Source organism: Terrapene carolina, unplaced genomic scaffold (assembly GCF_002925995.2).
Source record: "Terrapene carolina triunguis isolate 2854851 unplaced genomic scaffold, T_m_triunguis-2.0 Scaffold68, whole genome shotgun sequence".
In the NCBI taxonomy this organism is placed as follows: domain Eukaryota; kingdom Metazoa; phylum Chordata; order Testudines; family Emydidae; genus Terrapene; species Terrapene triunguis.
In genome coordinates, this window is record NW_020664419.1 from 23,163,351 (window position 1) to 23,176,797 (window position 13,447).

Here is a 13,447-nt window from a genome sequence, read left to right on the forward strand (position 1 = left end):
GCCCTGGTGGATCACAAGGGACGTTTCACCGACATCAACGTGGGCTGGCCGGGAAGAGTACATGATGCTCGCGTCTTCAGGCAGTCTCTTCTGTTTCGAAAGCTGGAGGAAGGGACTTTCTTCCCAGACCAGAAAATAACAGTTGGGGATGTTGAAATGCCTATCGTGATCCTTGGGGACCCAGCCTACCCCTTAATGCCATGGCTCATGAAGCCATACACAGGCAGCCTGGACAGCAGTCAGGACCTGTTCAACTACAGGCTGAGCAAGTGCCGAATGGTGGTGGAATGTGCATTTGGCCGTTTAAAAGCGCGCTGGCGCAGCTTACTGACTCGCTCAGACCTTAACGAAAAGAATCTCCCCATTGTTATTGCTACTTGCTGTGCGCTCCACAATATATGTGAAAGTAAGGGGGAGACATTTATGGCGGGGTGGGAGGTTGAGGCAAATCGCCTGGCCGCTGATTACGCGCAGCCAGACACCAGGGCGGTTAGAGGAGCACAGCAGGGCGCGGTGCGCATCAGAGAAGCGTTGAAAACCAGTTTTGTGACTGGCCAGGCTACGGAGTGAAACTTCTGTTTGTTGCTCCTTGATGAACCCTCTGCCCCTCCCCCACCACCCTGTTAACTCTACTTCCCTGCAAACCAACCACCCCACCCTCCCCTACTACCCTCCCCCCTTCGAGCACCACTTGCAGAGGCAATAAAGTCATTGTTGCTTCACATTCATGCATTCTTTATTAATTCAGCACACAACTAGGGGGATAATTTGAAAGGTAGCCCGGGATGGGTGGGGGAGGAGGGAAGGAAAAGGACACACTCCAATTTAAAACTTTAAAACTTATTGCTATGGAAATCATCTAGGGTGGAGTGAGTGGGTGGCCGAAGGCCCCCCCACCGTGTTCTTGGGCGTCTGGGTGAGGAGGCAATGGGACTTGGGGAGGATGGCTGCTGGTTACAGAGGGGCTGTAGCGGCGGTCTCTGCTCCTGCTGCCTTTCCTGCAGCTCAACCATACGCAGGAGCATATCACTTTGATGCTCCAGCAGCCGGAGCATCGACTCTTGCTTTCTGATTACAAGTTGACGCCACCTCTCCTCTTCAGCCCGCGTTTCAGCACGCAACTTCTCCTCTTCAGCCCGCGATTCAGCACGCCACCTCTCCTCTCGCTCATATTGGGCTTTTTTAAAATCAGTCATTGACTGCCTCCACGCATTCAGCTGTGCTCTGTCAGCGTGGGAGGCAGTCTGAAGTTCAGTAAACATTTCGTCACGCGTCCTTCGCTTCCTTCTTCGAATATTCACTAGCCTCTGCGAAGGAGTAAGATTTGCAGCTGGTGGAGAAGGGAGAGGTTGTTAAAAAAGATACATTTTAGAGAACAATGGGTAGACTCTTTCACGTTAGATTTTGCTGTTCACAACATCACACAGCACATGTGCTTTCGTTACAAGGTCGCATTTTTCCTCTTATATTGAGAGTCTCCTGGTTTGGTGTGAGAGATCACTCACGCAGTGCCAGGACACAGATTTCAGCTTGCAGGCAGCCATGGTAAGACATATAGTCTTTGGGCTTTTTTAACCTTCTTAACATGTGGGGATGGTTTCAAACAGTTCTGCCCTCATTTCCCATACCAAGCACCCGTGCCATTTAAAATGGGTTTGCAATGTAAAAGGAGGGGCTGCGATTTCAGGTTTAACATGCAGCACAAACCCAACTAACTCCCCTCCCCCTCACACCCAATTCTCTGGGATGGTCACTTCAACCCTCCCCCCCACCGCGTGGTTAACAGCGGGGAATATTTCTGTTCAGCAGACCAGGAAGGGGCACCTCTGAATGTCCCCTTAATAAAATTGCCCCATTTTAACCAGGTGACCGTGAATGATATCACTCTCCTGAGGATAACAAAGAGTGATAAGGAATGGATGTTGTCTGCATGCCAGCAAACACCGGGACCATACGCTGCCATGCTTTGTTATGCAATGATTCCAGACTACGTGCTACTGGCCTGGCGTGGTAAAGTGTCCTACCATGGCGGACGGGATAAGGCAGCCCTCCCCAGAAACCTTTTGCAAAGGCTTTGGGATTACATGAAGGAGAGCTTTCTAGAGATGTCCCTGGAGGATTTCCGCTCCATCCCCATACACGTTAACAGACTTTTCCAGTAGCTGTACTGGCCGCGATTGCCAGGGCAAATTAATCATTAATCATTAAACACGCTTGTTTTTAAACCATGTGTAATATTTACAAAGGTACACTCACCAGAGGTCCCCTGTGTGCCCTCAGGGTCTTGGGTCAGTTCGGGGGTTACTGTTTCCAGGTCCAGGGTGACAAACATATCCTGGCTGTTGGGGTAACTGGTTTCTCCGCTTCCTTGCTGCTGTGAGCTATCTATGTTCTCTCCATCCTCATCTTCCTCGTCCGCCGAACCCGCTTCCCCGTTTGCAGAGAGGGACTCATAGAACACGCTTGGGCTAGTGGTGGCTGCACCCCCTAGAATGGCATGCAGCTCCGCGTAGTAGCGGCATGTTTGCGGCTCTGCCCCGGACCTTCCGTTTGCGTCTCTGACTTTGTGGTAGGCTTGCCTTAGCTCCTTAATTTTCACGCGGCACTGCCGCGCGTCCCTGTTATGGCCTCTGTCCTTCATGGCCTTGGAGATCTTTTCTAATGTTTTGCCGTTTCTTTTACTGTTTCGGAGTTCGGCGAGCACTGCTTCATCTCCCCAGATGGCGATCAGATCCTGTACCTCCCGTTCGGTCCAGGCTGGAGCTCTTCTGCGATCCTGGGACTGGGACTGGGACTCCATCATGGTTACCTGTGCTGATGGGCTCTGCATGGTCACCTGTGCTCTCCACGCTGAGCAAACAGGAAATGAAATTCAAACGTTCGCGGGGCTTTTCCTGTCTACCTGGCCAGTGCATCTGAGATGAGAGTGCTGTCCAGAGCGGTCACAATGAAGCACTGTGGGATAGCTCCCGGAGGCCAGTAATGTCGAATTCCGTCCACACTAGCCCAATTCCGACCCCCTAAGGTCGATTTTATCGCTAATCCCCTTGTCGAGGTGGTGTTAGGAAACCGGTTTAAAGGGCCCTTTAAGTCGACAGAAAGGGCTTCGTAGTGTAAACGTGTCCAGGCTTAAGTCGATTTAACGCTGCTAAAGTCGACCTAAACTCGTAGTGTAGACCAGGCCTGAATGATTAGAAATGCGTATGAAAGGAATCCCTTTCCAGTGCACACGTATCCCTTTGACCACTTGTATCCCTTTTGTTTCATACCTATAACTTAGTCACTAGGCGTTAACAAACCGAACAAGAACCTAACAATCTTCTAACTAAGGAATAGTAACGGAAAGTTAAACAAAAGAAATAAAAAGAGGGTTTGAAAGAGAAGTGATGTAGGTTTCAAGAGACAAACGAAAGCCCCCTCCCAGCCGCCAGCGTTCGGTGCCACGCTTGATAAAGGTGCTCTGTGAAGCAGAGTAAGGAATGAAGGTTCTCTCTTGTGCCAGGTTTCCTCATTCACCTCCTCCACATTCACCTACCTCAGTCTTAGGGGGAGGGGGGGTCATTTTGAATTAGGGTGACGTTTTTTGTTTTCTGTTTTTCATTCCTCAACTCTTTTTTTTAAATACTTTTATTTGCAACACAGGTGGGGTTTTATTTTTCACATCTACTGTCCTCAATCTCACTATCCCTTCAATGTGCGATCTGCAAAGTTCAGAGCATCTCCTCACGATGTCTGAACACCGTGGACAATCAGGGCTAAATTCATTCCTGGTTTATACCTCATGCACACTTCCGTGAAATCCCTGGGTTGCTTGGGCTGTGAACCAGGGCTGAATTAGTCTCCCTCTGATTTTGACCCTAATTAATGTTAGCTGAGGTCAGTCATGCCGATTCTTCTCCAAACTTCTTCCAGTGTTACAGGACATCCTTAACGAAATCCGTGGCTTTGTTACTATCCTCTGCTGAGATCCCAGTTACGCAGATATCAAAGGACGCTATCAGTTTTTTGGGTATTTGGATGAGATCGTATACAACATACAGTGCCAAAAATTGAGTTTATGTAGGATGGTATAAACTAAGGAAATCTGTGTTGTTTTTAATGATTTTTCCAGTTCCTATTACTATAACCAGAGGGGTAGCTGCGCTAGTCTGTATCCACAAAAACAAGGAGTCTGATGGCACCTTAATGACGAACAGATTTTTTTGGGCATAAGCTTTCGTGGGTAAAAAAGGTGCCACCGGACTCCGCGTTATTACTATAACCGCCATTTAATACTTCACCTGGGGTCCAATACACTTTATGTGATCACGTAATCTGCATTGCCCTCATTCTAGCCCCTAAAAAGATTAACAATTGTGTTTGACCACGGTAGCTTATTGAAGTGAACCTTTAAATCTGTTTTCGTTCTACTTCATTTTTTATCATGAGTGGATTCTAAGTCTACTTAGAAAGTCTTTGACCACACGTGGTGTTCCTATATCCTTGTAGTAAATAATGTTAAACTGAATCCAATCGCAATTCTGTATTTCACGATCCACTATCCCATTCTGGAGGCTGTATCAAATTCATCAGACCTCGTCCCCTTAATAAGTTAAATACTTCTACTGCAAGTGTCCAAGGAAAGGACTCCTGAGTTATTTCGCATTGACTGTTACCCAGATTGTTGTGTGTGGTTATTGTCCGTAGTGATATGTGATACACGCTTTGGAAGCTGACTGCTTTACTCACATGCTTAAAATCTTTGCTGAATCGGGGCCTCAGGCTGCAGATGAGGGAGCTGCTGGTATGGCTGGCAATTCTCCGCACCACGGAGAAGGCGTGCAGGGATAGGAGTGCGGATGGGAACATGGGAGGAGCACAAGCCCCACCTTTTCCAAAGTGTTGTATGGACTGCAGAGGAACTCATCATTACCTCCCTCCCGGCCACAGGACTCTAGGCTACGGGGTGGTGTTGGTGGCCTGTGATATACAGACGGTCAGATCAGATGATCTGGAGGTCCCTTCTAGCCTTAAATACTATGACTATACAGGCCCAGCCTCGGCTGGCATAAGCCCTCTCGCGTAGGCTGTACAGTCACCGTTCATGTCATGCATCTCCTCCCCCAGCAGCAGGGCTCTGGCTCCACACGCGCTCTGAGCTGGGCACTGCTACTATATGTATAGTCACTGCTCCTTCCTGCGGATGTGGCTTCTGTGGCAGCTCGCGCGTGCCGCTGACACCAGTGTATGTGCTAACACGCTCGGGGGCGATACACCCACCGCTTGCTGACCTCGAGTTCCCTAATGGCCCTGGTATGTGGGCAGCACCGAGCGCTTATGCAGTGGCTAGATTCTCAACGCCTTGAACATTGGACTTGGCAGGAAATAGACTAGGGGTTGTTTTTTCAGATGAGCGACACGGAGAGCTAACCGAGCCGTTCCCCCCCTTTGGCAGCCACGGGGCAGTGTTTAGCCCACTGTGTATATGCAGCATGTGCGACTCTCTAACAACCAGGTCGGGAGCCCCTACACTGCCCACCGAGGGATGGGGAGTGTAGGCGAGGGGCGAACAAGGACACACTGGGGACGTGTCGAAGCGGCGGAAGGAATTGCTTACTGGAGCAGCCCCAGGAGTAGCTGCCACCCCCTGGCTGTGCGGATGGGGAGACAGAGGATGCAGAAGACAGACAGACAGACAGCTCCCTCCATCTAGGTCTAGGTTTCCGGAATGAGAGTAACCCCATTTCCCAGCTAATTCATTAATACTAATAACCCGACGCCCTCAGCTTCCCCCTCCGCTGCATGCGGGGTGTCTCAGTGGGCTGCTGTCAGTGCAGGTCGGGAGAGCAGGGGCAGGGAGCTCCCCACGGTGAGCAGCTTGTCCTTGAGGCCTCTCTCTCCTTCCCCAGTGCCCTGGAGTGGGAGGGTGCCAGTGGAGGCAGCAGGGGCCGGGGCAGGGCTTGCGAATGGGGGAAGGGGGAGGGCAGGCGGCTCCTAGCTCAGGCTGGAGCCGGGTGTCTTTGTTTCCCCATAAATAAAGAGTCCGGTGGCGGCTGGCCCTATAAATGCTGCGGCTGGGCCGCCTGCCCTGCCCAGTGCGGGGGCTTAGGAGCCAGCGCAGGTACGGCCCGCAGCGGCTGCCCTCCGCCCAGGGACACCGGGCTCAGTGAGCTGGGAGCCCCAGGGCCAGCGGGAAGAGGGGGGATCCTGGCCCGGAGCTCTGCGGTTCCTGCGGCCGGTGATTTCAGGACCCGGACAGCGCTGGGCTGGGCAGGGGCTCTACGGGCCGCAGGGCTTGTGGGGTGCAGGGTGACTCGCTGGCTGGGCTCACGGTGCGCTCCTGGGGGCGGCCTGGGAGCTCCGTGCTGAAGGGCGCAGGGGGCTCGCTGGGCTCCTGGGTCATAGGCTGGGTTCGCAGGGAGGGCTCCCTAGAGATGCAGGGGGCTAGTCACCGGGTGCAGGCTGAGCTCTTTTGCAGTGCGCGCTCGCTGGGCGCGTTGGGCGCAGGCTGCGCTCGCTGGGCGCAGGCTGGGCTCGGGCGGGCGCCCTGGTGCCGGGCTGGGTGGGTGGCGGGCTGCGCGAAGCCCGGCAGGTGGGTCCCCGGGGTGGCTGCGGGCGGCGCTGATGGGTCCCGCTCTCTCTCTCCCGCGCAGGCAGGGCCATGGCAGCAGGCGGCCGGCAGGCCGGGCCCATGCCGGACCCCGGCCGCTATGTGGTGTCCCGGCCCATATACAGCGAGACGGCCTTTCAGGAGGAGAACGAGAAGAGAGCGCACCTGCAGCCGACCCTGCGCGAGCGAGTCCAGGGAGCCTGCAGGTGAGGGCAGGGCCGCCGGCCGGGGGAGCGCGGAGGGGACACAGTCCGGGCAGGGAGTCCCGCGGAGACTTTGGGGAGCCCGGGGCCGCGAGCGCGGGGTCACCTGCCTGGGGGCCCAGGCTGTGTCCGGGCAGCACTGAGGGCCGGGCCGGGCGCGAAGGAGCAGAGGGGAAGGAGGCGAAAGGCTCGGCTGCTCCCGGGTAGCCCCAGCGCCTTGCGCGGGTCGTGTCCCCCGGGCTGGGGGCAGAGATCCAGGGCCGCCCTGCGAGTGAGCGGCGGCGGGACTGACATCGCTAGCGGCTTCGCGGAGGAGCGCTGAGCTCCCGGCGTGTGGGAAGCGCAAGCCCAGGTACAGCAGACTCCAGCCTGCCCCTGCGGGGCACTTCGCTCGGTATTCGCCAGTCGCCGGGCTGGGAGATAAGCTCTGTCCAGAACAACAGGGAGAGTTTTCACAGGTGCTTGGCTCTCGCCCCTTCACTGCTCTATTGATTCCTTCTTCTCCTTCCATTGTTTTTGTGACCAGTTGAAATCTTGATTTTATTTGACATAAACCACGCAAGTAACATTTAGGTGGTTTCCGTCTTGTTAAACCGCCAGATTCCGCTCTGTGTAAATCCAAGAGACTCTGTCGAAGTCAGCGGAGGCGCTCAGATACCACGGGGATGGGTGCAGAGTCTAAATAGAACGGAGTCGAATTTGACCCAACACTGTCCTTATTAGAAGATACATTTAGCACGTGCAGCGTCTAGCCTCTGGAGTTCCTTTGAGCGTGTGGAGTTGCTCAACCATTATTCTTTGTTCCTGGAAGTAATCTTGGCGGTACATATAAAATGTTGCAATTACAATTTGATTGCATTTTATAGTCCGAGGCAGATTGAATCCTTTTTCTTTTGAGACTAGTTGTTTATACACACAAACAATCAGATCACGGGATCAGAATAAACTGGACCCAACTGAAGAAGCAACTTTCGATCCTATAACAAAACTTTCTATCAAAAACATCATTACTGCCAAAAACACATATTGCTCTGACTGTAACTACCTATGTAATAAAAAAATAGCCTAAAATAATATAAACATTGATAATCCTTCGTTCTTTTAACATTCAGGGGCATTTAGGGACACCTTTACTCATGGTGAGTAGCATTTTACTCCTCAGATAATACTTTGATACCAATGGGACTACACACAGAGTAAGGTGCTAGCCAGTGTGAATAAGAGTGACAGACTCCAACTCTCTGAGAATAATCCAATATTTTGTTTGGAAAAGTGACCAATTCAAAATTATTTTCAAATTATATCATTTCTTATTTTTAGAAACATGAACAAAAAACTAAATGCTGTGGTAACTCACCCATTGGTACAAAATCTCTGTTGAGAAAGTCCACTTTGGTTACTGTGTGTCACCAAATACCAACGTTTGGTTTTGCAAATGAAATATTTAAAATGTTATGATGGTTGAAACTTGCTGGCGACTGTCACCATTTTCAGTCGTAAATACTAAGCATTATGGACCAAACCTGGGGTAACTCTGAACTTGAGAGCAGAATTTGGCACTATAAAATCAGTAAATAGTAAACAACATTCAGACAATTTCTACAAAATATTACCAATGTTCTTTTGGCTAAATATCACCTCCTGAGATCTCTTGGTAGGATTTTTTTTCCACTTTCCAATTATGATTTCACAGGGGTAGGTTGTCAATTTAATTATCTGGAGGTTGTTGTTTTTTTTGGCAGCTGTTCAAGAAAAAAGGCCTTTCAGATAACCAAGTCCTTTCTCCCTATCCTGGAATGGCTACCTAAGTACAGAGTAAAGGAATGGCTAGTTAGTGATATCATCTCTGGTGTCAGTACGGGGCTTGTAGCTACTTTACAAGGTAAGGACCAGGCAGATTTTATCTGTTATTGAGGAGAAACTGGATGTACTATATTGACATTCCCATAATTATGTCTTACCCTTTCTAATCAGTGCTTCAGTGTTAACCATGATTAAAATCCATGAGGACTAATGTTATTTTATATTGTATATGAATTAATATTTCACAATAAATCATTGATTTCCTTAATTTAGCCTCCTTTTTCTGTTTATGCAATATTGGCTAGCAGATTGCAATTTCCTTGAAGTTGTTATTCAAATATATTTGCCCAGTATCTTTTTGATTTTTTTTAACTCTATGGACATAAGGTGAACATTTTAAAATTGAATTGTGTTACTCAGTTATTTGTGATTGGTTAGATAAGTCACTTAGTATTATTTCTGTTCCCCAATTGGCTGAGCACCCCAAACACTTGTCTATCCAAATGTAAACTCATGAATACAACTTCCTGTTAACATTTGTGCCAGTAAAGCTTGATTGCTCAAATGTTTGTAGTAAACAAAAACAAAAGGGGTATGAACCTGGCCAAATTTTAAAAATTGGAACCGATATTCACAGAACATAGTTTACAATGTTCAGCTAGCTTTATTTAATACATTTATTAATGATAGAGAAAGTAGATAAACAGAAAGGTGGTGACCTATACGTACAGATGACTAAGCATTAGTTAGATTAATCATGACTAGACAGTTGTGAAGAACTGCAGAAGGAGGTAAATAAGAGCCCCATTCTCGTCCCTGGACCTTCTGATACTGGCCACTTTCAAAGACAGGACCAGATGGGCTACTGGTCTGTTCCAGTATAGTAATTCTTTTGGGCTAGATTGTCCCTTCATCTAGACCTGCATGCAAATCTTCCCAATCCTGTGCAGACGATAAAGTCAGCTGCCTCCACAGCTCTGTTGCCCCCCTTCTGCCCCTCAGTGGGTTGAGTATCTGTGTATTACAGCTGCACCTAATGGCCCCAAACAAGATTAGGGTCTGATAGTGGCAGACATTATATAAACATAGTCAGAAACACTCCCTGCCCCAAAAGCTTGCCATTTAAATAGGCTAGCTGGACAAAGGTTGGGAGAAAGGAAATAGAATCAGCCCCATTTTACAGCTAGAGAACTGAGACTCAGATAATATGAGATGACTTGCCTAAGGTCACACAGGAAGCGTATGGCAGAGCTGGGAAAATCTTCTGATAACCAGGCCAAGCAGTGGCAGTGCTTTAACCACAAGAACATTCATTCTCTCTCTCGCTCTCTCTCTCTCTCTCTCACACACACACACACACTTCTTAAAGTTAGAATCCAGCAATACAATTTATTTTAAAATATACTGTTTAAATACATTTTTGGACTCATATGCTTCCTTCTGGCACAAATGTGCATAGAGATAAATTAATACAAAAGTTCTGTGGCTTGGTTAGAGCTACATACCCTGCATATAATCCCCAGCCCAAGCTGGCTGGGTTCATAGTAGCCAGGAGGTGGAACAAAAAAACTAAGCCAAAAAATTAAGCAGATGCCAGGGAGCCTCAAGTGCCTTGGTCCCCAAACCAGACAGATCCCATGACTCTTCATGTGTGCAGCTCTTCAGCCTTCCCACCAGTCTATTATTTATCCTGAAGTCCTGGTAGCCCTTTGTGATACCTCTGAGAGGGGACTCACAGACTCCATAGTGGTAGTTAGTGCTGCCTGAAACAGCATTAAATTTCTGCACATTTTACTGGGGATGCTCCACAGTTCTAGGGGTGGGTAGGGATATGACACTTCTCTAGATCCCCTTATCTCTCCTGCCACTTTATCAATGTAGCTGATAGGTCAAACAGATATGTCGAGGAAGGCAACATGGCTATACAGGGAAAAACATCTTGCAAAGCTGCTTTTCTGCTCTGCAGGGCCCCATCATAGCCTTTGTTACTGATTGGTTATTGGTAAGGAGCAAAATTTTCAAATATGGGTGCCTAAGGTTAGACATCTAAATCTATATTTAGATACCTAAATAAAAATGGCCTGATTTCCAGAGGTGATGAATAAATGGGCATCCATGTTTGAAAATTCCAGCCATAATTGAGACTTTTTTCGCACAAACTTACCCATGGAAAGGTAGATCAGTTGCTTTCACAGCAAAGCTCCCCTGCCCGAACCTCGCAGAGCCCTTAAAATTTGTGCCTGTGTTTTGTGAAAACACAAATGGCAGGTGTAACACTTAATACTCACACCTGTAACTACCTGGTTGGCACTGTCAAATAGGTTGAGGCACAAGCACTCAGATTTGTGCCCACAACTGAATTACAGATGCAAAATGTATTTTCAAATTGTGCCTGGCTGAAAGGAAGCTGCCTTCCTGAAAATTTGGCCCATTACTTGACCAGAGATTAGTCTGTTGTGAGATTTGTAACTAAAATTATGATTATATATGATTACAGGTTTGGCATTTGCTTTACTGGTTGCAGTTCCTCTTGGATATGGTCTCTACTCTGCGTTTTTTCCCCTCCTGACATATTTCTTCTTGGGAACATCAAGGCACCTCTCAGTTGGTAACTGCATTTGTTTAATTTCAGTTTCAGTCAATTATCTTTTGTTCACAATGTTTATGTTTCAGATGAGTATTAATATTCAGTGTGAGGCAGTCATTTTATTAACCATATTCACTGTATTGAGCTTTAATGTTGGCAGGTTTGTGGGGCTTAAAACATATTTTGGCTTTGCTTGTTCCCATGCACAGCTTTTCTGCTTATATTTGTGCTGAAGTTCATCAGTCCTGTGTTCTGCTGGACACCATGAAGAATCAAAACCATGGAGGCACAGAGAAGTTCATTCTAGATTATTTCATGAACAGGCATTTTGTCATCATAAAAACGTTTTAACTAGTTCACTAATGTAGAACTGCTTATTTTATCTTGCAAACACTTTGATTTTGTGATGTATGTAAAGTCATGCTTTATACTGTTCATCTTTACAGGACCTTTCCCTGTGGTCAGTTTGATGGTGGGATCTGTTGTGTTGAGCATGGCACCTGATGACAAGTTCCACATAATGAGCAGTAATGCTACAGGGCTTAACAAAACGCTGATAGACACTGTATCCAGAGATGCACAGAGAGTAGTGATTGCCAGTACCCTCACATTTCTGGTTGGAATTATACAGGTAATAGAACTGCCTCAAAGATTCAGGTTGATATTGCTTTTACTTTATTAAATAATTGGCAAAAATGCAGCTTGAAATAGCTTATTAGGGTTCCCTTCCCATGGTAAAACACACAGGAGGGGGGAAAGTCACCCTGAAATTTACACAGCTTTCAAATTACAGTGAACTCAATACATTTCCTCCTTCATGGCAGGAGTGCTGGAACAATTTTTATAGTGGGGGTGCTGAGAGCCATTGAGCCAAATTGTAAACCCTGTATATGATGGAAACCACTTCAAGCCAGGGTGTGTGGCAGTACCCCTAGAACCCCTAGTTCCAGCACCTATGCTTCATGGGAAAAGGTTTGTGACAGCACGGCTGGGAGTGGAGGAGACAGAAGCATAGCTGAGTGACTGCAAAAAGCCTGAGACAGCTGTAGGGAAACCAAGTTCCAACAGCATAGAACTTGGATCATCAGGAAGGAGGGCCTACCCCTCTACACAGCTCTGCAGTTCTTCCTTTGTCTCCCTGGAAGGTATGCTGGTTGGTGTGAGGGAAGATGGTCCAATGAGTCCTGGTCAATACAAAAAGAACAAGGCTTCTCTAACATAGAAAATGCATAAGTAGACACCAAATAAGGTAAAAGTGGGTGAGAATTTGAGCTACATAGGACACAGATGAACATCGTGGATAGGGAAGAAATCCACAGCAACTGTCATGCAAAGGAAAGAGTCCAAGGCACCATATAAATCCTGCTGTCCCATGACAGGTAGTGATATACCAAAGTTGTTCTTTTGTCCACTGGAGCAGATTCTGCTGCTGCTCTGTACTCTGTACTCCCACTGAAATCAGCAGCACTCACAGTGGCTGCTCTATGAGGCCCTTCAAGTTTTGCTTAATAAAGTAGCTTCAGACTTTTCAGATTCACACAGGGCCAGGTTATGTGTGATACCACTACTCACACTGAGTAGTACTTTACTCCACAGATAACCTGATTTACTTCAGTGGGACTATTTATGGTATAAGGTGCTAGTCAATGTGAGTAAGGATATCACAATCTGTTGCCATTTGACCTGTTCTCAGCCAGCATTCCTTACGGGACTGAATCCTGAGCATTTTGTAACATCGTTGTTGCACCTTTTAATTGTTTAGCAAACTGTTATTCCCTGGTGATTTTTCCAGCTTGTGTTTGGAGCCCTTCAGATCGGTTTCATTGTGAGGTACCTTGCAGATCCCCTGATTGGAGGATTCACAACTGCAGCTGCTTTTCAAGTTTTTGTTTCACAACTGAAAATAGTCTTAAATGTTTCAACCAAAAATTATAATGGGATCCTTTCCATAATATATGTAAGTATGCCTTGCTGCTTTGCTTTTGTTTTATGCCACAATTTCTCTATAGCAGTCTCTCTTCCATCTTCTGCCTTTATTTCCTGCAGGGGTGATATCCATAATAGATTGAGGGAATACAGGGTTTTCTTCAAGGACTTGATCCTGCTCCCGTTAAGGTCAATAGATCAATAGGTGTTTGGGTTTAATTGACTTGAATGGACCCCAATTCTGCATTTGAGGAAGGCTCCTTTTCCTTTCCTCTGTTCATAGGATGTCACAAGACTGTTATGAGGTTAGTTTAATTCACTTTCAATGTCCTGGAAGAA

General features: G+C 47.6%; 1 protein-coding gene across 1 annotated transcript in view; it reads left to right on the plus strand.

The window, feature by feature from the left end:
- Nucleotides 1–6,640: 6,640 nt before the first annotated feature.
- Nucleotides 6,641–13,447, plus strand: part of SLC26A4 (solute carrier family 26 member 4) — a 91,786-nt gene continuing 84,979 nt past the window's right edge. The window contains exons 1-5 of the mRNA XM_029910828.1: nucleotides 6,641–6,795; nucleotides 8,535–8,674; nucleotides 11,093–11,203; nucleotides 11,629–11,813; nucleotides 12,975–13,139. Of these exons, the coding sequence (XP_029766688.1) occupies nucleotides 6,641–6,795; nucleotides 8,535–8,674; nucleotides 11,093–11,203; nucleotides 11,629–11,813; nucleotides 12,975–13,139 (756 nt within the window). The remainder of the gene's footprint in view (nucleotides 6,796–8,534; nucleotides 8,675–11,092; nucleotides 11,204–11,628; nucleotides 11,814–12,974; nucleotides 13,140–13,447) is intronic.